This window comes from Geotrypetes seraphini, chromosome 2, assembly GCF_902459505.1.
Source record: "Geotrypetes seraphini chromosome 2, aGeoSer1.1, whole genome shotgun sequence".
NCBI classification, from domain to species: domain Eukaryota; kingdom Metazoa; phylum Chordata; class Amphibia; order Gymnophiona; family Dermophiidae; genus Geotrypetes; species Geotrypetes seraphini.
The window spans coordinates 505,490,487-505,517,771 of NC_047085.1; the positions used below are offsets into that span (position 1 = coordinate 505,490,487).

Consider the following 27,285-nt stretch of genomic DNA (forward strand, 5'->3'; position numbering starts at 1 on the left):
TTTAAGTACACAATCCATTCATACTTGGGGCCCACATCCATACATTCATAGCTTCACACATTATATGTCATTCATATTTAATACATGTTATATCTCAGTTTGGGATATGTGATCTAATATGCTCTTCCTACCCAGCCTAAGGCACATCTGGTATCAATTAGAACCACGAGGCTAGAAGCGGGAAAACTCAACAAAGAAAAGCAGAGAGAACAAAGAAGACAGAAAGACAGAACCCAAAATGGAGTTCTTACTGCAAGATGGAGTTCTTAATCCCTCTAGAAGTATGTTACCCATTACCTGATTTCCTCTATGATTCTTGCTTAATAGCAAAGTACATAAAAATAATATTATTATACTTTTCCTTAATATTAATCTGTAGTGTGTTTTTCTGGCCTTGGCTACATCCATATTCAGATTTTCATTCACCAATTTTTCGTACGCTTCTATTGGGCGTGGCCTTAACTAACACATATGCTTGTATCTAACTAGAGTTACCCAGAATCATACGAAAAACAGGCCATTTTTGTAGAAAAATTCCACAAAATACTGCACTATCATGTCTTGATGTCCATTCCATTACTGTCCCACAGACATCGCCCTCTACTGGCCATGAGCCACTACTGCTCAGACCCTTAACTGTAATATTGTAATATTACAATTAGAGGTTTTGGTGGGAGTGAATGTGCATTGCTTCTACCCCACTACACCCCAAGGACTAATAAATCCAGGTAGTGTATTAGGGGTGGGGGCCTGATGGGGTGGACATTTTGGGACTTCTGTTCTTTGGGAGTGGGGTTGATAACATATAGTGGGGTGGTTAACGGGGGGTTCTTGTATTGCAAAGGATCTATTAGAAGGGGAGTGAATCGGTGAGATTGATGCTACAGAAGGGGTGCGTGTACATGGGGGAGATTTAATGTTGCTCGGGGTGTCTGCATGGGGGTTGGGGGCATGTATGAATGCAATGATGCCGGTCAGGGCCCGCTATAGGAGGGGCCTTAAGTGCATGAGCCAATCAGGCCCTAGGATCCTGTGGGTTGGGCAGGGGAGGGGCGGGCCCGCCTCATTTGGACAGAGGCGGGCCTGCTGGCCAGACGGTGCGAAGACCAGTTCGGCCAACTTGGCGGTAAGCTTGAGGGGGGTTCTGGGGTGGGGATTCGTTGGGGGGGGTCCGACAGGAGAGGTTGGGCACCCTCCTGCTGGCGATCTTCGGGGGGCGTTTAGGAGTCCGGCAGGAGGGGTTGGGCACCCTCCTGCCGGCGATCTTCGGGGAGGCCATTGGGGAGGGTCCGGGGAAGGCGGTTAGGGCAGGTTTGGTTGGAGGGGTCGTTGGGGTCCAGCAGGAGGGGTTGGGTACCCTCCTGCCAGTGATCTTTGGGGGGGGGCAGGTTCTTTCGGCAGGAGGGGTTTGGCACTCTCTTGCTGCGAATATCGGGCGGGGGGGGTTGGGGAGATTGGCGGCCGTAGCTGCGGCTGCTATTCTAATCGCCGCAGGGAGATCCCTTGCAGCGATAAAGTATAGCTGCCGCGTCTACTTACCATGTAGGCCAGCATTTTGCTAGCCTACATTGTAAGCGTCTCCCGCTCTGCTAGGGAGACGTACAGGGCCGCCTAGGTTCGCCAAAGGCTACCGCCTAGCCTTAGGCGAGCTTAGATGGGCTTTTGGGCCTCCCTAGGCTCCTGGAGGCGCCTTCAATATAGGCGGCCTGCCTGGGGAGCATTTTTTTAGAAAACGTGCCTCCGATTGGCTGATTAGACAGCTGTAGGACGCCTACAGATGCCTACAATCTGGACGCACTTTGCAGAATCAGGGCCAGAGTGTCCAGCTTCTGTTCATGGATCCATTCTCCCTCTCTCCTCCCCCTGCTTCCCCGGGCTATGCCAGCCGGCATGCCACTTATGCCACATACTTTTAGTTCAGTAGCCTAGGGTATCACCTAATTACAGATTACATACTCACTTTCCATTGTTTTGTCACATGCATTACTTCTATTGGCTGTATGGTCTATACACTTGTCATGTAGCCATATTGAAGCATGACATCACCTAGTGTCAAACTAACCTTTCTATTTCCCTGACACTGCATTCTTAATACTAAGGCAATAATTGCTGAGGACAGGCCTCTTCTGTCCTGAGCTTGATTGTAGTTCTGTCAATATTTCTGATAATTCTTTGGTAGGACATTTTATCCTGTACTGTTGCTTGAGTTTATCCAATGATGTCACAGTCAGCAGATTTCTGCCAGTTACTAGAGCAAAGGTAAATCTCTCATAGAGCATCTTGTCTCCTGCTTACAGGCAGAAATATGATTGTCCAGAGGCTTGAATTCATAAGCAAAATGTCTCTCTTAGAAGTATTACTTTATTTTTTGGGGTTTCAGGGATCTTCGCCGACTTGTTCATGCAGGTCTTATTCTAGATTCTTCTTCCTCAGTATTCATCCAAATAGTAAAATATATTATTCAGTACAGCTCTAAATCTGCAAATTAACAAAAGAAATACAAAATCAAGGAAATGGGATACATATGTGGGATCTCTAGGGTGGGTAAAATCAAGGGGGGTTGGGTCATTAGAGTGGGCAGACTTGATGGGCTATGGTCCTTTTCTGCCGACATCTTCTGTGTTTCTAACATGAGATTACAAGTTAAGAATCAAATCCCCAGAATTTGGACTTGCTCCAGGACAAAATTGAAGAGGAGCAGAGGGGGAAGGAGATTTTAATTACATTAAGAAAATAAAAATAAAAGGAAGGGAAGAGGGAGAGGGAGAGGATAAAACAGGAGGAAAAACCGTGGGTCGCTTCTTAAAAGCGATTCTCTATTTATTTTTTGTTTTGTTTTGATATGCATCTTTGAATAGAAATGTTTTGAGGTTAATTTTAAATTTGTTTAAGGAATTTTCACAGCGAAGATGCGGTGGCATTGCATTCCAGAGGGAAGGGGCAATTTTGGGAAAGATGGTGTTTCTAGTATAGTAAAAGTCTTTGATTGAGGGAACTGTCAGTAAGTTCTGATCAGAGGATCTAAGGGCCCTAGATGGGGTGTGTGAGATAAGATATTTGTCTAAGAAGGCAGATGTGTGGGAGATCTTAATTTTGAAGACAAGTAGGAGTATTTTATGTTCTATGTGAGACTGGTACCAATGTGATTCTCAGAGGAGCGGGGTGACGTCGTATTTTTTGGCTTTGTAGATGAGTTTAACCATGGTATTTTGAAACAGTTGAAGTCGATGGATTTCCTTTTGAGTTATTCCATGGTATAGTGAATCACAGTTGTGTATGTGTGAGATGATCAGTGAATGGATTAGGGTTTGGATAGACGCAGGTTCTAGAACAGAGGTTATGGAACAAATTAAACGGAGTTTATAGAAGCAGTTTTTAGTCAGTGAGCTAATTTGTTGAGATCTTTATCAAAGATGATTCCTAGTAGTTTTAATTTGGATTCGAATTGGAGGGGAGCGGAGTCGATAAATATTTGTCCAAGTATGGTGTGGTTGTTTTTGACTGGGAATAGGATCCCTCGTGATTTTGCTATGTTCAATGAAAGTCTGTTGGTTCGTAGCCATAAGCTGATTTTCTCCAGTTTGAGATTAATTTCTTGGATGTCGTTGATGTTTGCTGGATGAAGAAGTTGAATGTCATCAGCGTAGGCAAAAGGGGTGAATCCAGTAGACTGAGCTAAAGTCAAGAGAGGGGCCAAGAAAATATTGAATAGTAGGGGGGGAGAGAATAGAAGCTTGTGGGATACCATAGGTTTGAAAGATTGGGGAAGAGGATGTTCCTTTAGAGTTTACTTGAAAATTCCGATCGGTGAAGTAAGAGGAAAACTAAAGAAGAGCGGAGTCAGTTATGCCACTGTTTTTAAGATGGTTGAGGAGAAGGTCATGATCAATCGTGTCGAAGGCAGCCGATAGATCAAGGGATATCAAGAGAACTGATTTTCTGTGATCATGAAAGTAGTAAATGGTGGTGATGAGGCCGAGTAAAGACAGTTCAGTTGAGTAGTTAATGCGAAACCCAGTTTTGTTTTTTTTAATTCTTTATTCATTTTTAAATCAAACAACAAGTGCACAGCAATATATCATAAATTGATTCCAATATAGCACTATAAAATCTAACACATAAAATCTAATAGACCATAATGATAAAACTCTACCAACCCACCCTTCATCAATTATTCTATATAAAACATATTATACTATTATTATAAACATAGTTATAAAAATTTTCTCCCTAAATCCTCCCTCCCCCCTGAGTGTGCATATGGTTTGGATGAAGGGCGTTTGTTTGTTCGAAAAATTCAGAGAGTTGGCGAAAAACAATTTTTTCAGTGAGTTTGGAAATTAAGGGTAAATCGGCAATAGGCCGGTAATTAGAGCATTGGGTTTCGTCTAGGTTTTGGTTTTTTAGTTTGGGAAAAACTAGGGCTGATTTCCAAGTTTTCGGGAGAACGTTAGTTGAAAGACTTTGGGTGATCATTTCTTGCAAGAATGGACCAAATGATGAGAAGAAGTTTTAGCATAGAAGGTGAAATATTCTCTAAGGGATTGTTAGAGGTATTCATAGATTGGATAGCTTTCAGTAGTTCGGCTAAAGAAGAGGGTTTGAATTTTGAAAGTGTACTGAAGGACAGGTGATGATCCTGGTTCAGAGGATCTGGGGAGCTTGTAAACGAGATGTTGTTGAAGTTTGATCGAATGTCTTTTATTTTTTGGCCAAATCGCGCTGCTGATCGTGCCGCTCAGCTGCAGAAACTGGATCCGCGCAGCCGGTTATTAGCGGGGCAGGAGTTTGGAAAACTTGCTCCTGCCCGCTGCACCTCCAAGAGGGTTCGTCAGAGGTATGATATGCAGAGCCTGGCGGCGGCCTAAAAAATTCTGGGAGGGGACATTGACCCAAATATAAACCTGGACCCCCATTTTTGGGCCAATTTTTTGGCCACATAATCCCGGTTTATATTCGAGTATATACGGTATATCCGATTTTATATATAGATATATAGAGATAAGGAAGCTCACTGATATTGAAATGAGACTGATAATGTTTTGGACTATTTAGAGTGGGAACTAGACTAGCAAGATGAGTAAAGAGGGCTGATATGAATTTATTGAGATTTGAGAGATCTAAAACGGTTCCTCTGAAGGTTTTGAGTATTTTTATTTATTGAAGTTGGTGAAATTCTTTATGCTAGAAATTGTGTTTAGTCTTGAATTAGAGAGAATCCCACAATAAATATTTTTGGGAAACCTAATGCAAAATTTTCTTTCCCCAGGAACAGGCTCTCCTCCCGCCACCCCTGACATTATATCTCACATTGAACAAGGGGAAGAGCCCTACATCAAGGATGAACCAGGATCAGAGGAAAGAGAACCTGGGAGAAGCAGCTGGTCAGGTGAGTGCAGTAATAAGAGGGACAGGGGTGAAACTGCTGAGATAAAGTCTGGCATTGTAACCTAAATTTCCAAACCAGGTTCATCTTTAGCTAAACATGCATGAGATACTCGGGTTCTTATATGAGGGGCAAAGATCCTGTACCTGGATGACTAGCTGATCAGAGCCCCCTCCCTGCTGGAGGGGCGCAGAGCAGCGGTGCAACAGTGGTTCAACTGCTGGAGCGTCTTGGCTGGGTGCTCAACTTGAAGAAGAGTCACCTCGAGCCGACGCAAGAATTGGAGTACCTGGGAGTCAAGTTTCACATGACCAGGAACCAGGTGTTCCTTCCAGACCTCAGGAAGTTCAAGATCCGGAACCCCATTCAGGACATGTTAGCAGTTCCGGCTCCTGCGGCCTGGCAATATCTACAGGTCCTGGGTCTCTGGTTGTGACCATAGCTGTGATCCCGTGGGCTAGAGTACGGCTTCGGCCCCTTCAGCAGTCACTGTTCTCTCAGTGGAATCCACAGTGGGATCCCCTGAGCTTACCTTTGCCTTGCACAGTGACAGCCCACAACAGCATGCAATGGTGGTTGATCCTGGTGACTCTGGACAGAGGATTTCTTCTGAGGGTTCTGGTATGTGTGACCCTGTCTATGGACATGAGTCTTTACAGTGTGGGGGGGGGGGGCAGTCTGATGGTCTGCCCCGGCGCAGAGCCGGTGGTCCGCCCTGAAGAGTAGATGGTTGGGAAATCATCTGGTACTGCGGGCGATGCGACTAGCCCTGCTACATTTTCAGGAGTGTCTCCATCATCAAGCTGTCCGAGTGTTCTCGGACAATGTGACAGCAGTGGCCTCTGTCACCAGGAAGGGAGGCACCAAGAGTCCTCTCCTGAGCCTGGAAACTCAGCTGCTCTTTTCCTGGGGGTGATAAGCATCACGCAGCTCACGTAGTGGGCTTAGACAGCGTACAGGCAGACTTTCTAAGTTGGCAGATCCAGGACCCGGGAGAATGGTCCCTGTCCAGCCAGGCGTTTGAGTCCATTCAGCAGTGGGGCTGACGAACATTCGCTCTGATGGCGTCTGCAGGGAACCGGACGGCGGCCTGATTTTTCAGCCTTGGCCTCGAGGAGGCCTTATCTATGTCTTTCCTCCATGGCCCATGTTAGGGTGTGTTCTGTGCCATGTGGCTTCTCACGTGGGCCAGGTGATACTTGTGACCCCGGACTGACCACGGAGGCTATGGTATTCAGACTTGGTGCGTCTGAGCACGGAGAGGGGTCTGCGACTTCCCTACCATCTGCGTCTCCTCACGCAGGGCTCCTTAGCGTTCCAAAATCCAGGCCGCTTTGATCTTATGGCTTGGCTTCCGGCTCCTGCGGCCTGGCAATATCTAAAGGTCCTGGGTCTCTGGTTGTGACCATAGCTGTGATCCCGTGGGCTAGAGCACGGCTTCGGCCCCTTCAGCAGTCACTGTTCTCTCGGTGGAATCCACAGTGGGATCCCTTGAGCTTACCCTTGCCTTTCACAGTGGCAGCCCACAACAGCATGCAATGGTGGTTGATCCTGGTGACTCTGAAAAGAGGACTTCCTTTGAGGGTTCTGGTTTGGGTGACCCTATCTATGGACGTGAATCATTACAGCTGGTGGGGCAGACTGATGGTCTGCCCCGGCGCAGTGCTGGTGGTCCGCCCTGGAGAGTAGGTGGTTGGGAAATCATCTGGAACTGCGGGCGATGCAACTAGCCCTGCTACATTTGCAGGAGTGTCTCCATCATCAAGCTGTCTGAGTGTTCTTGAACAATGTGAGAGTAGTGGCCTCTATCACCGGGCAGGGAGGCACCAAGAATCCGCTCCTGAGCCTGGAAACTCGGATGCTCTTTTTCTGGGGGGGATAAGCACCACACAGCTCATGTGATGGGCGTAGACAGCGTACAAGCAAACTTTCTAAGTCGTCAGATCCGGGACCAGGGAGAATGGTCCCTGTCCAGCCGAGCATTTGAGTCCATTTGGCAATGGGGCCGACCAACATTCGCTCTGATGGCATTTGCAGGAATCCGGACGGTGGCCTGGTTCTTCAGCTTTGGCCTGGAGGAGGCCTTATCTATGTCTCTTCCATGGCCCATGTTAAGGTGTGTTCTGCACCGTGTGGCTTCTCACATGGGCCAGGTGATACTGGTGACCACGGAAGCCATGGTATGCAGAGGGGTCTGCGACTTCCCTGCCATCTGCGTCTCTTCACGCAGGGCTCCTTAGCGTTCCAAGATCCAGACCACTTTGATCTTACGGTTTGGCTCCTGAGCGTGTGGTGTTGACAGCCAGGGGCTATTCGATCGTGATCATCGCTACATTTCTCCAGAGTAATCGAAAATCTACTGTAGCGGCCTATGTGAAGGCCTGGAAATGTTTCCGTTCTTGGAGTGAGAGGGTTCATGTTGAACTCTCAGCTCCTTCAGTGGCTCAGGTCCTAGATTTCTTGCTAGCTGGCATCAGGAAGGGACTTGTGGTTTCTTCTCTCCGTGGCCAGATTGCGGGCATGTCCTGCTTGGGTTATACAGCACTCAGGGGTTCGCTGGTGTCCTCCTTGAATGTTGTCCACTTCTTGGGGTCAGGGAGGCTGTGGTCTCCCTTGCGGCTGCCTTGTCCAAAGTGGAATTTGGTTCTATAACTAAAGCACCGGATATTGGCATGCCGACAAAGCCGTAGTGACAGCACACAGGACTAACGCGTGCCACCACTTCTGCCTATTTGAGGGCTTCAGGTTTGCGCTCTGAGGGGGAGTTTGGGGGGAACCCCCCCCCAGTACAGTTAGAAATCCTGGCGCTTCCGTTGTGGGGTGATTTTGGGGGGGGATATGTGTATTGCGTGGGGTTCTCCCACCCACACACACAGCCCCCAACGGGAATGCTAGGATTTCTTAGTGTAGTGGAGGGGTTCCCTCCACACCCCCCTCAGAGTGCAAACCAGAAGCCCTAAAACCAGCAGAAGCGGTGGGGACGCATTAGTTCTATGTGTTAATGTTGCTGCGGCTTTGTCGGTGCGCCAATGTCCGGTGTGTTTTTGATGGGTCACCTGGAATTTGAATCTGGTTCTCCACTCCTGACTTGCCCACCCTATGAACTCCTGGATAAGATCTCTCTGAAAGATCTTACCATTAAGACTGTTTTCCTTGTAGCGATCATTTCTGCACATCGGGTCTCAGAGCACCATGCTCTTTCGTTCAGTGATCCTTTTTCTTCAAATCAATGATTCTGCGGTCATCTTGAGGACGGTGTTTTCCTCTATTCAATAGGTGGTTTCTGTATTCCATGGAAATCAGGAGATTCAGTTGTCCGCCTCTGTTCCTTCGGGTTCTAGATCCAAGGACCGACTTTTGCAGTCACTGGATGTGTGATGGCTCCTTTTGAAATACTTGGAGGCCACGAATGGCTTCTGTCTCTTGGGCCATCTTTTTGTGCTTTTGTGCCCTGCCCGGCGGAGTAGACCTATTTCTAAGGCTACCATTTTTAGATGGCTCCTTGCGATAATTACCACTGAAATTATGTTTCAGTGGGGGAGAAGCCTCCCCTGAGGGTGAAGGCACTCTACCAGTGGAATGGCTTACTCTTGGGCCGAGCCACCTGCTGTTTCTCCTGAGGAGATTTAAAGGCCACTTGGGCTTCCCTACACACTTTCTCAAAGTTCTACCACCTTGATGTGGCGATCAAACAAGATGTGGCTTTTGGGCTTCAGTCCTGGCAGCGGGCTCATTGCCCCCCCCCCCCTGATTTTCTGGGACTGCTGTTATGTCCCTACCATGCAAACTCCAGAGGAATTGTACAAGAATGAAAAATGAGATTTCTTACCTCTGCTAATCTTCTTTCTTGTAAATATCCTCTGGAATCGGCACATCCGCCTGTTTTCTTCTGTCCGATTTGCAGGTCGCCTACTAAATAACTGGTAAGCTGGATTTCTGTCTTTGACCAGCCTCACTGAGAATTCCATACTTGTCCTTCTCTTAAGGCTTAAGGGGTTCCAGGGTTGTTGCCTCTTTCTGAACCTTCAGGCTCAGTCTCCTTTATACAAATTTGTAACGTTCCAATTTGGTTCTTATTCAAGTTCAGTGTTTATGCTATTTTTCTGCTGAGGGCATTAATAGTTATGTGTTTTTATGACACAGCGGTGTCTCCTTTACTCCACTTCATGAGGAACTCCAACTTCCAACCGGGATAGGGGAGATTGGTATTTCAGGGGTGGGTCTCTCGGGGATGTAGATCCATGGCACAACTGGTAGACCTCATGCCTGACTCTTTTCCCTCTTTTTCTCAGGTGCAACAGCAGTGGGGTATCCCTAACCGTTTTTTATTTTTGTACTTTCAGCTCTGGCAGTATTGGGATTCAGAACACAAAGGACACACCGGGGCATGGACGCTTGGGGGGCTCGACACTCAATTTTTAAGCACACCGTCTTTTTTAAATAAGCTATCACATTGGTATAAAATCCTGAAGCTTTGACTCCAACAGGTGGGATTTCTAAATTGCGAGAGGCCTGGCAGGGAGATTTGGGAATGCCTCTTATGGAGCATCAGTTTCAAGAGTGCTTTGTTACCCTTTTCAGGAAACTCAATATAATCTCCTGCATTGATATTATCTAACGCGACATCTCTGGCACGATGCCCTTTGTGTTAAATGTAAGTGTCAACCTGGTACTTACCTTCACTCCTTTCTGGAATGCTCCAAGTTCACTCTACGGAGGGGGTGCTGCCCTTGCTGGAGGCCGCCATTAATCAACCTATGGAGTGGGATTATGGAATTTTGCTGCTGGGGCTTCAGGAGCCTCTCCTAGAACTGGGTTTGTCCATCCCCCAACGGTGTTTTATTTATAACGTCACCCTTGTAGTCAAGAAACTTATGTTATCTAGTTGGGTCTCGGAGGCGTCTCCCTCTACCACTCTGTGGCACGCTAAATTGCGGGAATTGGCCACTTTTGAAAAGAAGTGGTATGGTGGTTCCTCCTGCTTCGATAAGAAATACTACGTTGCCTTATGGGACAGTTTATTGACCTCCACTCCTTTTTGGAGCCCGTACCTTAATTACTGACCCGGTTTGGGGCCTCTTTTTGAGGGTTGCAGGTTCCATTCTTCTCCCTGAGCTGCTTTTTCTCTTCTGCGGCTTTTTGTCTCTTATCTTTTAGTTGTTTTTTTTGTGACTCTCCTGTCTAGTGGTGGGGGGGATGACTGAGGGGGCAGTGTGGGGGAGGGGGATGATTGTTGACTCATTTGGTCTGTGTTTGGATGTTGTGAGTGTGGTCTGGGGGATAGTCTCTTTGAACCTTTGGGAGTAAATGTAAAAGGTGGGGATTGCACCGACACTTGGCACAGGCTTTATTTGTATTTTCTGGTGATGGCATATCACAAGGGTTCTCTCTCTATTGCCTGTTTTGGATATGTTATCTACTCTTGTATAACTTGTGGTACGTGCTCTTGTGTTTTTGCCTAGTTGATTCATGGTTCTTTGTGTTCCACCACTGTTAATAAACATATATTAAAAAAAATAAAATAAATAGTCTCTACCATCTTGCCTGGCACCGACATCAGACTCTTGCCAGTCTATAATGTTTCATCATACTCAACAGAGCCTGGCAATACTTAGAATCACCCAAAGAGTATCAAAGGCAGAATATACAATATATAGTTTAAATAGTGAAAGCCATATTTTACTTCCAAACAAAATAGCCTCCACACATGGGCCTCAGCTAATGAAATCTGAAACTAAAATCCACAGTGCTTTTACAATAGCTGATACTGCTAGACACAGTGTCAAATTTGTCCCCATGTCATTCTCTACTCTGCACCACATTTTGAGAGACAGCTGATATCATATCTCCAGGGAGGCTGTTTCCTAAGGGGCTTATCATCCCAAATTGACGGACATAAATTCCTGCTAAACTTTTGTATGAAAAGCATAAGAACATGAGAATAGCCTTACAGCCTGGGTCTCAAAGTCCCTCCTTGAGGGCTGCAATCCAGTCGGGTTTTCAGGATTTCCCCAATGAATCTGCATGAGATCTATGTGCATGCACTGCTTTCAATGCTTATTCATTGGGGAAATCCTGAAAACCCGATTGGATTGCGAAGGACTTTGAGATCCCTGCCCTACAGGGTCAGACCTATGGTCCATCAAGCCCAGTAGCTCGTTCTCACAGTGGCCAATCCAGGTCACTAGTACCTGGCCAAAACCCAAGGTTTAGCAATATTCCATGCTACCGATAGAGGGCAAGCAGTGCCTTCCCCCGTATCTTTCTCAATTGTAGACTATGGACTTTTCCTCCAGGAACTTGTCCAAACCTTTCTTAAAACCAGCTACGCTATCCACTTTTACCACAACCTCTGGCAATGCAATTATTCTCCGAGTGAAAAAAAATTTCCTTCAATTGGTTTTAAAAGTATTTCCCTGTAACTTCATCGAGTGTCCCCTAGTCTTTCTAATTTCTGACAGAGTGAAAAATCAATCCACTTGTACCTGTTCTACTCTACTCAGGATTTTGTAGACTTCAATCATATCTCCCCTCAGCCGTCTCTTTTCCAAGCTGAAAAGCCCTTTCCATAGCAAAGCAGCAGATGAATCCAGAGACTAGTGGGTATAGCTCACATCGACCAGCAGGTGGAGATAGAGAACTGATTAACAGTTGGCCTTAAAGCCTGGTGTTCCTCCTGTTGATTCAGTTTTGCTCTATCTCCCAGCAGGGGTGGAGCTTACTCTCTAGCTCCTGGATTCTGGCTGGTGCCGGTTAACGTGGTGTTCCTGTGGTTTCCTCTGTTGAGACTAGTTCTCTTCAGCAGGATAGGGGTGCCTGGCTGAGCGGTGCCGGCTTTGGGAGCTACACCTGGACCCTCCCAGGTCCCTTCTCCACCCTCCCCTCCGTTGGATTGAGCGGTTTCTTTGGCTGCAGGAGTTTGTTTCTTCATTCCAGTATAAAAAAAAAAAAAGAAAGACTTCCTGCTTGTGCTGAGCCGTGCCGTTTTCGAGTCGGCTTTCAGTACAATTACCAGCTGTAACCTGGCTTCAGATTGAGTGGGGGAAAATTTGGTGAGTAAGTTTTTGGCTTTCTCATTGATTGTTCATTGTTCGGTTGCTCGTTTACGAAGACCGGGGAAGCTGGTGGGCGGAGTCGGCGGTCGGCGGCGAGTTGCCGCGTGTGTAAAAAAAAAAAAAAAGTTTTTTGTTGTGCCGGTTAGAGAGATGGCAGCGGAGGCTAGTCAGTGGTGTTCGCGCTGTGGGAAGCGCAGAACACTGTCGGGCTTCTGTTCTGCCGGGTGTTCGGATACACCGGCAGAAGATGCTTTCCTACAGGCTTGCGATTTTGCTATCTCCCGTGTCAGGGAAGCACGGTCTAACTCCCCGGTTCTCGAGGGCGATTTGGGGGTGATGCAAGACTCTTCCGCGGCTGAGGGGAGGTCAGCGGCGGTCGGGGAGCCAGGAACGCTAGGTAACGTCGCGGCTTCGCGCCCAGGCATGGATCAGGGCGGTTCAGCGTCTCTTGGGTTGAGCTCCTTCTCACCTGAATTTATTATGTTGTTGCACCGAGCATTTTTGCTGCAGGGCTCGCAGCCTGCCCAGTCGGTACCGGTGTCCGGTCCGTCCCTCCCTGGGCCTTCTATCTCTGCTGGTTTGAACTGTGATAATGCCGGACCGACTACGGGTCCTATGTTGTCGCCTGGGCGGTCGCAGGTGGCGAAGAAACGCAGACTCGCGACCGCGGACGCAGAAGGTAATGTTCCATTATCCCCTTTCTCTCTTCCTGAATCTTTGGAGGAAGGTGAGGTCTTAGATTGGGAAACAGAGGATCCCCCGGGTAGGGAAGTTGATGATCCTTCCGCTCTCCGTCTGTTTCATAGAGAAGAACTTGCGTCCTTAATTTCTAAGGCATTGCAGGGTTTGAATAAAGATTGGTGAAGGATTTTGGGGATACCAAAACACAACGTTTACCGGAAGATAGGGCTAGGCCCCCTGGGAAGTCCTCATCGTCTAGACCGCGCTTCAGGGATGTGAGGAGATTCAGGTCTGGTAAGCCTTTCCTCAGATCTGCATCTGATTCTTTCCCTTCTTCTAGACCTCGGTTTCAGCAGAGAAATTCCTTTCATACGACGAAACCCTCTTCAGGTCAGCCAGCGCGGGCCGCGGCAAGTCGCGCTTTACAATGACGGGGTCTTGGCTCCCTCCGCCTTTCCCTTAGGGGGACGGCTGTCGGCGTACTGGGCGGAGTGGGCCAAGATCACGTCAGATCAGTGGGTTTTAGACATTATTCAAGACGGGTACAAGTTGGAGTTCGCCTCTCCCGTCGTAGATTCTTTCTTGGTGTCCCCGTGCAATGGGGTGGCCAAGGGAGACTCGGTACGCATGACCCTTCAGGTGCTGCTCGATCTGGAGGCGGTGGTACCGGTGCCCCCGGAAGAGGTAGGCCGCGGGATTTATTCCCTTTACTTCATTGTACCAAAGAAGGAGGGATCATTCAGACCGGTGCTGGATCTCAAAGGGGTCAACAGGTTTCTCAGTGTGCGCCATTTCTGGATGGAGATGGTCCGCTCGGTTATTGCGGCTGTAAGACCGGGAGAGTTCCTCACGTCCCTCGATCTCAAGGAGGCATACCTCCATATCCCGATCTGGCCTCCACATCAGCGGTATCTGCGGTTTGCGATTCTCGGCCAGCATTATCAATTTCGGGCAATGCCCTTTGGCCTAGCAACGGCTCCCCGCACCTTTTCCAAAGTGATGGTGGTGGTAGCAGCTTTTTTACGCAAGGAAGGGATTCGGGTACACCCTTACTTGGACGACTGGTTGATCCGCGCCTCGTCCCGACAGGAGAGTTTGTCGGTAACTCAGAGAGTAATCTCCCTCCTTCAGTCATTGGGGTGGATCGTCAACTTTCCCAAGAGTTTTCTGTCCCCGTCGCAGTCTTTGGTGCATCTGGGGTGAGGTTCGACACGACTCTGGGGAAAGTGTTTCTACCCCGAGACCGGGGAGAGAAATTGCAGGCTCAGATTCGCCTACTGCTCAGGTCATCCAGACCTCGGGTTTGGGATTATGTACAGGTTCTGGGCTCCATGGTGGCGACTCTGGAGGTGGTCCCCTGGGCTCGGTGCCACATGAGGCCCTTACAACAGTCTCTTCTCTCTCGCTGGTCCCCAGCCTCTCTAGACTACAATTTGCGTCTCCAATGGACTCTTCGGGCAGCTCGCAGCATGCAGTGGTGGCTCCACGAGTTGCATCTGTGGAGGGGCATGCCGTTGGCCACGCCGGACTGGGTGGTGGTTACAACGGATGCCAGTCTGCTGGGCTGGGGGGCCCAGTGCCTGCAAGCTTCAGTGCAGGGGGTGTGGTCCTTAGAGGAGGCCCAGGGGTCCATCAATTTGCTGGAATTAAAAACGATCAGACTGGCGCTGCGGGCTTTTCAGTACCTGGTTCAGGACAGGCCGACCAGGATCTTTTCGGACAGTGTCACGGCGGTCGCATATGTCAATCGTCAGGGAGGCACCCGGAGTCCGCAGTTGGCCGAAGAGGCAAGGAGATTGTTTCGGTGGGCAGAGATGCATGTTCCGCTTCTGTCGGCGGTACACATTGCAGGTCACGAAAATGTGCAAGCGGACTTCCTCAGCAGAAATCTTCTAGATCCGGGCGAATGGGAGTTGTCTGCTCGAGCGTTCGACCTGCTAGTCCGTCGTTGGGGGCTGCCAGAGTTGGATCTCATGGCCTCATCCCGCAATGCGAAGTTGCCTCGGTTCTTCAGCAGACGCAAGGAGAAGGGCTCGGAGGGGGTGGACGCGTTAGCTCTCCCATGGCCTCCAAATTCCCTTCTGTATGTTTTCCCGCCTTGGCCCATGATAGGTCGGGTGTTACAACGCATCTCTCTCTTTCACGGCAGAGTGATCCTGGTGGCTCCGGATTGGCCGCGTCGGCCGTGGTACGCAGATCTGATTCAGCTTTCAGTAGGCGATCGGGTAACGTTCCAGGTAACTCCGGACTTACTAACTCAGGGTCCAATCTTGATGGAAGATCCGGCCCGCTTTGGTCTTACGGCCTGGCTATTGAGCGGTCAAGGCTAAAAAAGAAGGGCTATTCAGAACAGGTGATTGCCACGCTTCTTCAAGCTAAGAAAAGGTCGACTTCGGCCTCCTATGCAAAAGTCTGGAAGATTTTTGATGCATGGTGCGGACGACAGGGAATTGCGCCCTTCCATGCATCTCTGCCGGCTATTCTTGCTTTTCTGCAGGAGGGCGTAGCGAAAGGGTTAGCCTATAACTCTTTAAAGGTTCAGGTGGCGGCCATTGCATGTTACAGGGGCCGGGTGGCTCGCTCGATGCTCTCTTTGCAGCCGGACGTGGTCCGTTTCCTCAAGGGGGTTCACCATATCCGCCCGCCGGTAAAGCGAATTTGTCCAACATGGAGTCTTAAACTCGTCCTTGGGAGGTTGCAGGGGGCACCTTTTGAGCCCCTGGCAGCGGCCACATTGAAGGATGTCACGCTGAAAACAGTGTTTTTGGTGGCGATGGCTTCGGCGAGGCGAGTGTCGGAACTACAGGCGCTTTCTTGCAGAGAACCCTTTTTACGGTTTTCGGAAACTGGGGTGTCGGTGCGTACGGTGCCGTCCTTCCTGCCTAAGGTTATTTCTTCATTTCATGTGAACCAGAGTTTATTCCTCCCATCCTTCCGGAAGGAGGATTGGGGAAAACGATTTTCGTCTTTGCGTCTACTGGATGTACGACGTATGCTTCTCCATTATTTGGGGGTGACGAACGATTTTCGTCGGTTGGACCATCTCTTCGTGTTGTTCGCGGGTAAAAACAAGGGGATGGCGACGTCTAAAGCGTCCATTGCTCGTTGGGTCAAAGAAACTATTGCTTCGGCTTATGTGTTGTCAGGGAAGAAAATACCGGAGCACCTTCATGCTCATTCCACTCGGGCATTGGCTACGTCTTGGGCGGAGTCCGGGGGGATGTCTTTGGAGGAAATTTGCCAGGCGGCCACATGGTCGTCGGGAAATACCTTTCCGAAGCATTACTGTTTAGACGTAGCGGCCTGTTCGGAGGCAAGTTTTGGCGCTGCAGTGCTGGCGGAGGCGGCATTTACGTCCCACCCGGTTTGACTTTGCTTTGCTACATCCCACTAGTCTCTGGATTCATCTGCTGCTTTGCTATGGAAGGTAAAATTATGGTCTTACCTGTTAGTTTTCTTTCCTTTAGAAGCAGCAGATGAATCCAGAGCCCCTCCCCAAGTGCACTGTCTGTGTGTAGGTTGTTTGTTTGTTCAGTTGGGATATGGTTGGTAATTGTATTATTTCATTTCTGAGTGGCACATTTTCTACTGGAATGAAGTTTTGTGGAGGCTCATTCTCCTTTCGGGATGCTTGGGCAAAGTGCATAACTGAATCAACAGGAGGAACACCAGGCTTTAAGGCCAACTGTTAATCAGTTCTCTATCTCCACCTGCTGGTCGATGTGAGCTATACCCACTAGTCTCTGGATTCATCTGCTGCTTCTAAAGGAAAGAAAATTAACAGGTAAGACCATAATTTTACCATCTGTTTTAGTCTTTCTTCATACGAGAGGAGTTCCATCCCCTTTATCATCTTGGTCGTTCTTCTTTGAATCTTTTCTAGTGCTACTATATCTTTCTTGAGATAAGGAGACCAGAATTGAACGTAATTCTCCAGAACAGGTCGTACCATGGAACGATACAGGGGCATTGTAACATTCTTAATCCTGTTAACCATCCCTTTTTTAATAATTCCTATCATCCTGTTTGCTTTTTTGGCTGCTGCCACACGTTGGGCAGAAGGTTTCATCATATTGTCTACAATGACCCCCAGATCCTTTTCTTGGGCACTAATCCCCAAGGTTGACCCTAGCATCCGGTAACTGTGATTCAGGTTATTCTTCCCAATGTGCATCACTTTGCATTTGTCCACATTAAATTTCATCTACCATTTGGACGCCCAGTCTTCCAATTTCCTAAGGTTCGCCTACAATTTTTCACAATCTGCATGCAAATTTAATCACCTCACTTGTTCCAATTTCCAGATCATTTATAAATAAGTTAAATAGCACCGGTCCCAGTACAGACCCCTGTAGCACTCCACTGTTTACTCTCCTCTATTTGGAACACTCTGTTTGCCATATAAACTACAATAGGAGACCATAATTGCGTTACTTGCGATCAAATTAAACTCACACACACACACACACAAATAATTCAAAGAGAAGCCCCTCCCACCCTCCAGGCTACCCGAACAATCCCTGGAAGTCTAGTGGTGTTATCAGGACAAGAGCAGAAGTTAACCCCAGTTATTCTTGCCCATGTCTGCTCAACTCTCAAAATTGCTCTCAAGACCTCTTGCGGCAGTCTTATGAGATTGCTAATAGTGGTCACGGCAACCATTTAAGAGCATAGCCATCATACAGTAGAGCGACTGGGAATCACCCTTCCTTGCCTACACCCCTGAACCACCAGGAATTGTAAGATAGGCCCAAGTGGGGCATCTACAGGTATGGTGTGAATGGGAGAAGCAACACCTACTGTTAAGGGGGAAGGGGAAGGGATGGAGCAGGACAAAGCACAGATTTTGGCATCCACTGAAAATGCATGACTAGTTTCAGCCAAAATGTAAACCATAGCCCTAGCCTTTTGGCTGAAAATGAAACTGGGCAGAAAATGGATTTTGGGCCTGTTTCGGCTCCATCGCCAAAGCTAAAATCTGGTCAGCCTCTGCTCCTGCCATTTCCAAGGAACATCTTGTCATTTCACAGACTTGCAAACAAATGGTTTGGAAATAAGGAACAGATCCATTCTTAAGCCACACATAGAAAATCCCAGTCCTTCTTCTTATAGATTGGTAATATCTTAGAACCCTGCACATGATTAATACCTTTTGTTTATATCCAACAGATCATTGGATCACACAAAAAAGGAAGAGAGAAAAGAAACAAGGAGAACATCTCATAGAAAGAGAAGAAAGGCAAAGACAATCAGAAAATGTCTGTGAGAATATTTCTCAGGGAACTGAGAGGATTAACACAAAGAATTGTAAGCAGGAATCAAAGGACCAGAGAGACCCTGCAGGAGACTCAAGGGATGGAGTCACTAAGTGTGAGAGAAATGACGGTGAGCTCAGTAACATCCCTGAGGACCAGAGACACCTTGGAGAGCGACCATTTCAAATGAATAATAGTGACAAAATGACATCTAAGTTCCAACATGACAAGAGGAAAGGACAAAAACACCAGAAAGAACTTACACGTATTGCATCTAAAAGGAGAATCAACATTATTAATCTTAAAGGTAATAAGAGCCAACCCTTGATTTCAGAATTCCAAATGCCCAGAAGAAATCATAAAAATGAAAACTCATCTACATCAAATCTAAAAATTCACCAGGACATCCACACAGCAGACAAACCATTTACATGTACTGAGTGTAATAAAATCTTCACTCAGCTTTCACGTCTAAAAATTCACCAGAGGATCCATACTGGAGTCAAACCATTTACATGTACTGAGTGTAATAAAAGGTTCACTCAGCTTTCAAGTCTAAAAACACACCAAATGATACACACAGGGCACAAACCATTTCCATGTACTGAGTGTAATAAAAGCTTCAGTTGTCTTTCAGATCTAAAAAGTCACCAAATGACCCACACAGGGCACAAACCATTTACATGTACTGAGTGTAATAAAAGCTTCACTCAATATTCACGTCTAAAAATTCACCAGAGGCTCCACACAGGAGAGAAACTATTTACATGTACTGAGTGTAATAAAAGCTTCACTCAATATTCACATCGAGAAATTCACCAGAGGATCCACACAGGAGACAAACCATTTACATGTACTGAGTGTAATAAAAGCTTCACTCAGGTTTCAAGTCTAAAAACACACCAAATGATACACACAGGAGACAAACCATTTACATGCACTGAGTGTAATAAAAGCTTCACTCAGCTTTCATGTTTAAAAATTCACCAGAGGATCCACACAGGAGACAAACCATTTACATGTACTGAGTGTAATAAAAGCTTCACTCAGCTTTCATGTTTAAAAATTCACCAGAGGATCCACACAGGAAACAAACCATTTACATGTACTGAGTGTAATAAAAGCTTCACTCAATATTCACGTCTAAAAATTCACCAGAGGCTCCACACAGGAGAGAAACTATTTACATGTACTGAGTGTAATAAAAGCTTCACTCAATATTCACATCGAGAAATTCACCAGAGGATCCACACAGGAGACAAACCATTTATATGTACTGAGTGTAATAAAAGCTTCACTTGGCCTTCACATCTAAAAATTCACCAGAGGATCCACACAGGAGACAAACCATTTACATGTACTGAGTGTAATAAAAGCTTCACTCAGCTTTCATGTTTAAAAATTCACCAGAGGATCCACACAGGAGACAAACCATTTACATGTACTGAGTGTAATAAAAGCTTCACTCAGGTTTCAAGTCTAAAAACACACCAAATGATACACACAGGAGACAAACCATTTACATGCACTGAGTGTAATAAAAGCTTCAATCGGCTTTCATGTCTAAAAATTCACCAGAGGATCCATACAGGAGACAAACCATTTACATGCACTGAGTGTAATAAAAGCTTCAATCGGCTTTCATGTCTAAAAATTCACCAGAAGATCCACACAGGAGACAAACCATTTACATGTACTGAGTGTAATAAAAGCTTCACTCAGCTTTCAAATTTAAAAATACACCAAGTGATCCATACAGGAGTCAAACCATATACATGTACTGAATGTAATAAAAGCTTCACTCAATATTCACGTCTAAAAAATCACCAGAGGATCCACACAGGAGACAAACCATATACATGTACTGAGTGTAAAAAAAGCTTCACTTGGCTTTCACGTCTAAAAATTCACCAGAGGATCCACACAGGAAACAAACCATTTACCTGTACTGAGTGTAATAAAAGCTTCACTCGGCTTTCAAATCTAAAAATACACCAAATGATCCACACAGAGCACATACCATTTACTTGTACTGAGTAAACTAAAACTTGAGTTTATAGACCATGCCATTTCTATGATAATAAAGCTTGACTCGGTTTACAGTTGATAAAATACAAAGAAATAGAGGGGTGAAGACTTTACAATTTGGAGAATAGCCAAGTTTTTAGATATTTATAAAAGGTTTATAGTGAACCTAGTTCTCTCAGCCACAAAGAGATATTCCAGAGTTCAGTTATTTTTAAGGAAAATGACTTCCCCAGTTTACCAGTAGAGGTTATGCCTGTCGGAGAAGGGAAAGACAATTTCAGTTTTTGCTGAGTTCTAACCAGTCCGAATCTCTTGTAATTCCAAGACAGAGGAATTAGTAAAGGACAAATGCTGAACAAGATCTTAAAGGTTTTACAATCACATTTGAATTGTATCCTAGAGAGAATCGGGAGCCAGTGAAGTTTGGCTAGTAGTAGGAAAACGTGCTCAAATTTGCTTTTACCAAAAGTCAACCTAGCTGCAATATTTTGAATCAGCTGAAGTCTCCGCAGGCTATTCTTGGTTAGTCTTAGGTAGATAGAATTACTATAGTCTAACCGTGAGATGATAATCGATTGAACAAGGACAGAAAAATGCTGTTAATTGGAAACAAGACCTGACTTTCCTCAGCATATGATGACTAAGGAAGCATTTTGCCACCAAGCAATTAATATGTTCATTAAATGTATAATAAAAGCTTCACTCGGCTTTCAGTTCTAAAAATTCACCAGAGCATCCACATGGGAGACAAGCCATTTACATGTACTAAGAGTATAATAAAAGCTTCACTAAAAATTCATCAGATGAGCCACACAGGAGACAAACCATTTACATGTACTGAGGGCCAGATGCACTAAAGCCTGCGATCATTGCTAAACTTATTCTAACAGCTTTATCGATGATCGCATTTGCTGATCTGATGCAGAAAACAGCTCACTGCCTGGTTCTCTGTACAATTGCTTATTCCCCAATCCGACCATTCAAATAAGCTAATTAATATTGGAAACATGATGGCAGATAAAGGCCAAAATGGCCCGTCTAGTCTGCCCATCCGCAGTAACCATTATCTCTTTCCCTCTCTCTGAGAGATCCCACTTGCCTATCCCAGGCCCTCTTGAGTTCAGACACAGTCTCTGTTTCCACCACCTCTTCCGGGAGACTGTTCCATGCATCAACCACCCTTTCTGTAAAAAAGTATTTCCTCAGATTACTCCGGAGCCTCTCACCTCTTAACTTCATCCTATGCCCTCTCATTGCAAAGTTTCCTTTCAAATGAAAGAGACTCAACTCTTGCACATTTATATTACATAGATATTTAAACGTCTCTATCATATCTCCCCTCTCCCGCCTTTCCTCCAAAGTATACAGATTGAGATAGTAACATAGTAGATGACGGCAGATAAAGACCCGAATGGTCCATCCAGTCTGCCCAACTTGAAGCCTTCCCTAGCCCATCTTCAACCAAACAGCCATTTACAGACACAGACCATGCAAATTTGTCTGGAAAATTCAAACACGTTACCCCTCTTTTAAATAAAGTCCATTGGCTTCCAGTCCAATACAGGATAACTTACAAGATTGCCCTTTTAATATTCAAACCCCTCAAAACCAAAGAACCAGCATTCCTCAATAAAAATCTTATACCTTATGAATCTAATAGAGCTTTAAGATTCTCCGGACAGCATCTACTTTGGGTTCCCTCTTTAAAAATAATAAATACCCATAGAACAACAATATTCTCAGTTACTGCACCCACACTCTTGAACGCATTACCCACTTTTCTTCGGGCAGAACAGAACTTAGATAAATTTAAAGGAGCTTTAAAAAGCTTCTTATTCATCGATGCTTTTGGCTAATTATGCTACTATTCTTTTCTTATTGAATCCCTTAGTCCTTTTGTTTTTTTCCCATATATGTTTTCTGTATTTAATGTAGTTCTCCCCACTATCCTTTTGTTTTACTGCACTTGTTTTGTGTCTTGTTTGTCTTAGTATATTTCGTCTGTTTAATATTGTTGTTTTCCCTATTTTTTTTTTTTTTTAATATTTAAGATTTTTATTGAATTTTCCAAGTTATACAAAAAGAAAAAGAAACAACTGCAAATTGCAGATCCACTACTCAATACAACATAGAAAATCAAACAAGATCCCATCATGAAAAAAAAAAACCCGCAAAATAAACCCAAGCATACATACCCAAAGTCTTTAGACTAGCCCGCTAAACAGCGAGCTGTGCAATGATATCATTCCTCCTCCTCCCTACTCCACAGATGAACTCCTAGGAAATCACCATCCCTCTCTCCTCCTAAAGTTCCATACATCAAGGAGACTATATTCAGTCCATTTGCAAAGATGCCAGTTTATCAGAAATGAATGTCCAGGTTCCCACTGAGTGATGAGCTATCCGCTCTTCCATATACCCCAATTGTTGTAATCTCGAACACCAGGCCTCCCGACTATGTGACCCAGCGGTCTTCCAAGTAGAGAGTTGCACGGGGACAGAAATCCCACCCGTCTCCTCCCTTCCCCACCAGGATCCTCTCCGTCCCCACCATTCCCCACCAGGATCCTCTCCGTCCCCCTCAGGATCCTCTCCGACCCCACCCATCTCCCCAAGGAATTACCTCCATCCCCGCTTGTCCCCATAAAAAGCAGCAATTACTTCTGACAGGATCATCAATTCCACAGTTTCTTTTGTGTTTGCGCTGCTGTTTTCCTTGTGGAATCTCTTTGGTGGAACCCTTTTTTTGTTTTCTGTTCAGGTAATTAACTTATAAACCCCCTGTTTTACTAAGGCTGACGTGTCCATTATATTATCTGGATGAACCCTGCTTCCAAAGCCTTCCATCCCTGTGGGAGTCCCGTTGGCTAGAGGGGGGTCCCCGTGGGAGTCCCGTGGGCCAGAGGGGGGTCCCCGTGGGAGTCCCGTGGGTTAGGGGGGATTCCCGCGATCCCCATTCCTGTGCAGACCTCTACTTCCAAGCTCTAGCAATTAAACATTTAGCAGCTGCTAACCCCAACGCAATATCTTAGTATGCCACTTAGAATATTTAGCATTATATAGCCCCAGTAAACAGCCCACGGATTTAATATCCACCCGTACTCCCAACAGGCCAGACAATTCCCCTTCTACCATTCTCCAAAATGGCTGCAGTACCGGGCAATCCCATATGTAAAAATGTGCCCAAACCCTGCTGACAACGCAAACACTTATCTGAAGCTGTAGGGTACATGATGTGTAATCGCACAGGTGTGTAATACCATCGGTTAAGAACTTTATATGCATTTTCCTGTACTAAGGCACATGTAGATGCCCTACCCACTTCATCACAAATAGCCCTCCATTCCCTAGAAGTGAAACTCCTACCCAAATCCCTCTCCCGTTGAGATCGAAATTTAAAGTCGGGAAGAGCACTCCCCTTCCAATATTGATACAAAATTGAAATAGGCCGTGGCACCGTCTGTAGAGTAATCCACAGTTTTTCCATATGTTCCCCCCCTAAAGGTGACGACCTATCCCAACCTTTTGATCCCATAAAATGTCGCACTTGTAAGTAGGCCAAATAATCACCCACTGAAATCCCAAATTTAATCCGTAGAGCCTTGAAGGACATAATACCAACTGAATAAAAAAAATCTCTAAAAGTTCTCAGGCCCATGCTATCCCAACGCGCAAACACTAAATTTGTACCTCCCGCTGGAAATTGAGGCTCCCCTCGAAGGGAGGCCAAAGAAGATACCACCACTCCCCCATTTAAATCTCTCCTGGCCTGATCCCAAATCCTAAGAAGGTGTAACAGGAAAGGGTTAGTCGTGAACTGGTGCCTGTGCCGGTCATCCAAGGAAGACCACAAAATACAGCGAAGTGGCATCTCTCCTCCCAAGTGCTGTTCCAATTGTACCCCCCATTTCTGGGTTCCCAATTCCCAATCCAACACCATTCGCAGTTGGGCAGCACGAAAGTACCAGGATAAATTAGGTAACCCTCTCCCCCCTACCCCCTATCGCCCCACAACACCCCCTGCGAAATGCATGGTGGTCTTCGCTGCCAAATAAAACTTTGAATCAGGCCGTGCAGTTTCTGAATGGCAACAGCTGGCACCTGTACTGGTAATGTTTGAAAAAGAAACAACAATCGAGGTAAAACATTCATTTTCACCACCGCAATTCTCCCCCACCAGGAGAGCCAAAGTTCATGCCATCTCTGGAGGTCCATGCGCACTTTACGAATTATGGGACTATAATTAACATCAAACAGACTAGTTAGATCACTCAGTATATGTATCCCTAAATACCGCAATATCCGGCTAGCCCACCTAAAGGGAAACCTCTCTTGAAGATAGCTAATATCCATCTCCTCCAACGTAAGATTCAAGAGCTCTGTTTTATCTAGATTGATTTTAAACCCAGATAACTTTCCATATTTCTCGAAAATTGATAACAATAGTGGGATAGAAGAATGAGGTTCAGTAATATATAGTAATATATCATCCGCAAAAAATGCTATATGATGATCATATCTGCATGCTGTCTGATGTACTGGGCCAACGGTTCTATCGATATAGCAAATAATAATGGGGAAAGAGGACACCCCTGCCTGGTCCCCCTCTCAATGGAAAAGAAATCAGTATAACCACCATTTATCCGGAGACAAGCTCGCGGAGACCGATAGAAGGCCTGAACCCAACCACAGAAAGATCGCCCGAAACCCATATACTCTATAACTTCCCATAAAAATTCCCATGAAACTTGGTCAAACACTTTCTCCGCATCTACCGCCATTCACACCGCCGGCTCTCTATTCTGCTGGATCTGCCACATCAAATGCAAAGTATTGTCGCCAACTCATCTACCATGAATAAAACCGGCCTGATCTTGATGAATTAAACCAGGGAGCACTTTCCCCAATCGAAGAGCCAAAACTTTTGCAATGACCCACAGCTCAACGGGTCTCGACTAGAGAGCGGAACGGGGACGATGGGAATCCCACGGGTTCCCCCTTCGGGTCACGGGGATCCCATAGGGACCCCTGCGGGGTTGGATGCGAGGCTCGTCTTCTCCCTACCTGCCCTGCCATAGCACACAGCCGATCGGAACGGAAGTCTTCCACGATATCAGTGCTGACGTCGGAGGGAGGGCTTAAGCAAAGCCCTCCCTCTCTCCGATGTCAGCGCTGACATCGGGAAGACTTCCATTCCGATTGGCTGTGTGCTGCGATTGGCAGTGGCCTACCAAGGGGGGGCGGGGAGGGCGGTCCTCCCCGGGTGCAGCCATTAGGGGGGGGTGCATAGCCGGCCAGGTTCCCTTACTTTTGTGGCGCTTCCTCCGACCAACCGACAACAGGCCCAGTCTGACAAACCTCCCTGCCCTGTAACCGCAAATCTAAATTACTTTCTTACAGCAGCTTCAATACTCCAGCTGCTGTAAGAAGGTAATTTAGATTCGCGGCTACAGGGCAGGGAGGTTTGTCGGACCGGGCCTGTTCTGTTGTCAGTCGGGCAGGGAAGCGCCACAAAGGTAAGGGGCAGGGAGGGAGAAAGGGAGGAAAGGTGGAGTGGAGAGGAAAAGACGCTTGAGGTAAAACTGAGGGGGGAGAAGGACATTGAAAGCACTGGGGAAGACAAAGGGGTGGAGAAGGACGCTGAAAGGACATGGGGAAGATGTAAGATGGATGCTGAAAGCACATGGGGAAGACAGAGGGGGGAGAAGGACGCTGACAGGACATGGGGAAGATGGGGGGAGAAGGACGCTGAAAGGTAATGGGAAAGAGAGAGTGGGGAGAAGACGCTGGCAGGGAAGAAGACAGATGCCAGACTATGGGGGGAGTGGAGAGAAGAAGATGGGTGCCAGACCAGTTTGGAAGGGGGGAGAAAGGGAGAGGCACAGTAACAGAGCAAATGGAAGACGCAGAGAGAAGAGAGATAGTGGATGGAAGGAATTGAATGAGAACATGAGGAAATCAGAAACCAGGCAACAAAGGTATGAAAAAAAATTCTATTTCTTTTTTTTTTTTTTTTTTTGCTTTAGGATAAAGTAGTATATTAGTTGTGTTGATAAAAATTTATAAACATCAGAGGCTCTGGTAGAAACCCGTTTACAAAGAATGTATTCTTCCCAATTAATATTTCCAAATTAATAAAAGTCTTTTTGCTTATTTGTAAATGGGTTTCTACCAGAGCCTTTAATTTAGTTGCATAATTAAATGAAATAACTATTTCTGTAGTTTATAGGGACTGGTGGAGACGGAGGGGATTCCTCGCGGGGACGGAGGGGATTCCTTGTGTGGACGGGTGGGGATGGAGGGATTCCTCGCGGGGATGGGTGGGGACGGAGGGATTCCTCACGGGGACGGATGGGACTTTGGCGGGGATGGGTGGGATTTCTGCCCCCAAGCAACTCTCTAGTCTCGACCCGGTTTCAGCAACAAAGAAATGCCAGCCTCCCCCATAGTTCCAGGTAACGCCTGACCCTCCCTGACACCATTCGCCACTCTAACTAAAAGAGGGCCCAAGAGGTCTCCAAATTGCTTATAAAATTTGGCGGTATAAACATCAAGGCCAGGAGATTTGCCCAATTTAGCCAATTTGATAGCCCCAAATATCTCATTGAGGGATATAGGCTCTTCAAGAAAACCTCTATCCGTTGGTGTCAGAGAGGGCAGTGGACTATTCCTGAGGAAACCCCGTATCATCTCCAAATTACCCAGCCCCTTCTGACCATATAGTTCATGGTAATACTGCAGAAAAGTCTTACCAATAGCAATATCTGTAAATTGCGACTTTCCTTTAGCATCCTGTATTCGCATAACGGTTTTAGCATGCTTAATACTGATATAGCAAGCCAAAAATGCACCAGCTTTGTTACTATGTTAATAGACATGA

The 27,285-nt window shown here is 46.4% G+C and overlaps 1 protein-coding gene across 3 annotated transcripts in view; it reads left to right on the forward strand.

Moving 5' to 3' along the window:
• Nucleotides 1-21,508, forward strand: part of LOC117354559 (oocyte zinc finger protein XlCOF6-like) — a 37,534-nt gene extending 16,026 nt beyond the window's left edge. The window contains exons 1-3 of one of the 3 annotated variants that reach the window (XM_033932299.1): nt 234-281; nt 5,270-5,389; nt 18,292-21,508. In XM_033932299.1, the coding sequence (XP_033788190.1) occupies nt 239-281; nt 5,270-5,389; nt 18,292-20,417 (2,289 nt within the window). In that variant the 5' untranslated portion in view covers nt 234-238 and the 3' untranslated portion in view covers nt 20,418-21,508. Of the gene's footprint in view, nt 1-233; nt 282-5,269; nt 5,390-18,291 lie in introns of those variants that run through there. The other 2 variants (XM_033932296.1, XM_033932298.1) reach the window with 2 other exon arrangements.
• Nucleotides 21,509-27,285: the final 5,777 nt, after the last annotated feature.